The following is a 2,932-nucleotide window of genomic DNA, read 5'->3' as shown; positions in this document are numbered from 1 at the left end:
TATATATATATATATATTTTTAAAGGATCTGAAATATAGGATTGCGAATATTTAATGGATAATTTTAATTATTATATTATTTCTCACACCTAATATATATCTAAAAAAAAGGATAGCATTATTATCTATGAGAAAAAATTAGCAATTCAAATTATGAGAAATCTGTTTGTATATAGTGTATCATGTGGAGGATAATAGTGTTGTGGATCGTGATCATGGGTCTAGTTACCAGTAACATGATTAGTTATGAAGATTACAAAGTCTTCAGCATTTACCCGTCTATTGATAGGCAACTGAAATTACTTGAATTGTCCACGAAACAAGTAAATAGATCATTTAGATAAAAATAAAAATACGAACAATTTATATGCAAATTTTTTGTCTAATAAATCAATATCAATATCAAATTAATTGATTTTATTGATGTTTAAAATAGCACAAATTTTAGCACATTTTATGTTATCCGAGATAAAGAAAATTAATTTGTCAGATATTTAAAATAACTTATAAATGTCATAAAATTAAGAATAGAACAAAGAAATACGTAGATTTAATCAATTAGTTTAAGATTAAATTTTAGTCAAACGAAATTGCGAATTAAATCTTATTTTACAGTACAGTTCTTGGTTCTGGAAACAACCAAGTGAGCTAGACGAAGAAGTTCAAGTTATGATACCTCCGAATCACCTCCAGAGTTTTTATGAAATTGTACACATTACAAATACACGTTTTAAACTCAAAATTAACAATGTCCAAAAACTAATTAACAATACTATATCTCAAAATCAATCGCAAGGTTTTGATTTTCAAAGCTATCATATTCTTGAAGAAATCTACGAGTATTTGGAAGAGCTAGCTAAAAAGTATCCCAACAAAGTACAAGTCGTTGTTGGCGGCAAAACATACGAAGGACGCCAAATTAAGGGTGTTAAGATAATTAATCATGAAAACAGTCCTGGAATTTTCATTGAAGGTGGCATATATGCCAGGGAATGGATTTCTCCGGCAACTGTCATGTACATTTTGCATCAATTATTGACTAATACAAATTCGAAAGTGAAATTTGTAGCTGATTATTATAATTGGTTTATTTTTCCAATATTTAATCCCGACGGATATGCGTTTACATTTAATAAGACTCATGGAGTAAGATTTTTTACACATCTAATATTGTTTTTAATTACAAATTAAGATTATCTATACAAGTGAGCCTTTTTAAATGATTTTTCAGGATCGATTATGGAAAAAATCTCGCAAACCATTCAGTCCTAACTGCATTGGAGCAAACCTAAATAGGAACTGGGATTTTCGATGGAATAGTAAGTATTCAGTCTAAATAGAGAAGATTATAATAAATAGAAAAGAGTTCTCGAAAATTAAAATTATTTTGGGAGCTCGAAAAGCTTATAATATTGGGATTCATTCGATGTAACATTGTAACTTTACGTTCTCAGCTTCTGGTGTCAGCAACAATCCTTGCAGTGATACTTATCCCGGGAATGAAGCATTCTCAGAAATAGAGATGAAAACTATGTCCGAATATATAAAATCCGTGAATGACCAATTATACGCATATATCGCGTTCCATAGTTACGGCCAACTATTAATGACTCCTTATGGTTATACAAATGCACATATCTTCAACTATGATCATTTGGTAACAAATTTTATTAGTAAAGAAATATTGTCTTTGAAATATGTATATTTATGATAAAAGAGAAATATTATTTGAAAAGATTTTCATGATTATATATGACTTTTTGCATTAAACACATATTCAAGTTGTTTACTTTTTAACTAGTACTATGTCTGTGCTTATATTTCCACATTTAATGTGATAATTAAATTCTATAATAGGGATCAATGTAATGTTTGCAATTTCAGCATAATATCAGTTTGAAAGGAATTAATGCTCTTCGACAGAAATATAACACTGTATATAAGACCGGATGTATTGGCGAGCTTTTTACCAGTATGTAAACTGTGTACTTTAATTTATATCTAACGAATAATTTATCGCGTTTAAAAATCATCTTACAATAAAATACGCTTCTTTATAACAGTATTAACAAAAAAAATAACTTCATAATAATATTTTATTTTTTTTTTGTATACAAGGTATTTGTATACAAAACCTCAGACAAACTTCAGATAATGATAGATTTTATAAAAAGAAGCTTTTGTTAAAGCTTGCGTCCTTCGACTATTTTTAAGAAGCTATTTGTCCTCGTTTGAATTGACTATGACTGTTGAGAGATACGGAAGAGATGAGATACGGAATCGATCGCGTAGCAGCATTACGTGTTGTCTGATAATACTATAATTCAAATTTTTATTTTATTTGTCTTTTTGCAAAAACAAAGGATATAAACTTATTAGATGTCATATATGATCTGATGAATAGTTTCTTAAAAATATGTCGGAGAATTTGGACTCCTTAATAAAAACTGATTCTTTTGATTGAGATTTACCATTTCCTGAAATTTTGTCTGAGATTCTGAAACATCTTGTATACATATATATATATATATATATATATGTGTGTATAAGTATATATATATATGTGTGTGTGTGTGTGTGTGTGCGTGTGTGTGTGTGTGTGTGTGTGTGTGTGTGTATGTGTATATAAAATTAACATATATTTGTTATTTTTATTAAATTAAATTAAAATATATTGCTTCTTTGTTATAAAGTTATAACTAATATAAAATGTAATCGTTCCTAGATTTGCCGAGCGGTCTTAGTGTAGATTACATGGCAAGTGTTTTAAATAAATCCGTTGTCTATCTCTACAAATTGCGCGACAAGAGTGAATACGGCTTTTTGTTACCACCTGAGCAAATTATTCCAACTGGAGAGGAGACTTTAGATTCTCTTGTAGCTATGTTTAATGAATTATATCAGCTTGATTATGCTAAAAATAATTAAATTT

The 2,932-nt window shown here is 28.3% G+C and overlaps 1 protein-coding gene across 1 annotated transcript; it reads left to right on the top strand.

Annotated features, from left to right (window-relative positions):
* Nucleotides 1–182: 182 nt before the first annotated feature.
* Nucleotides 183–2,928, top strand: LOC108686034 (zinc carboxypeptidase-like). Its single transcript, XM_018191077.1, has 6 exons — nt 183–323; nt 616–1,146; nt 1,232–1,319; nt 1,455–1,657; nt 1,885–1,972; nt 2,726–2,928. Exons 1-6 carry the CDS (start codon nt 183–185, stop codon nt 2,926–2,928), a joined length of 1,254 nt encoding a protein of 417 aa, XP_018046566.1.
* The last annotated feature ends 4 nt before the right edge of the window (nt 2,929–2,932 follow it).

Source organism: Atta colombica, unplaced genomic scaffold (genome assembly GCF_001594045.1).
Source record: "Atta colombica isolate Treedump-2 unplaced genomic scaffold, Acol1.0 scaffold163, whole genome shotgun sequence".
In the NCBI taxonomy this organism is placed as follows: Eukaryota; Metazoa; Arthropoda; class Insecta; order Hymenoptera; family Formicidae; genus Atta; species Atta colombica.
This window is presented reverse-complemented; position numbering and strand designations above follow the sequence as displayed.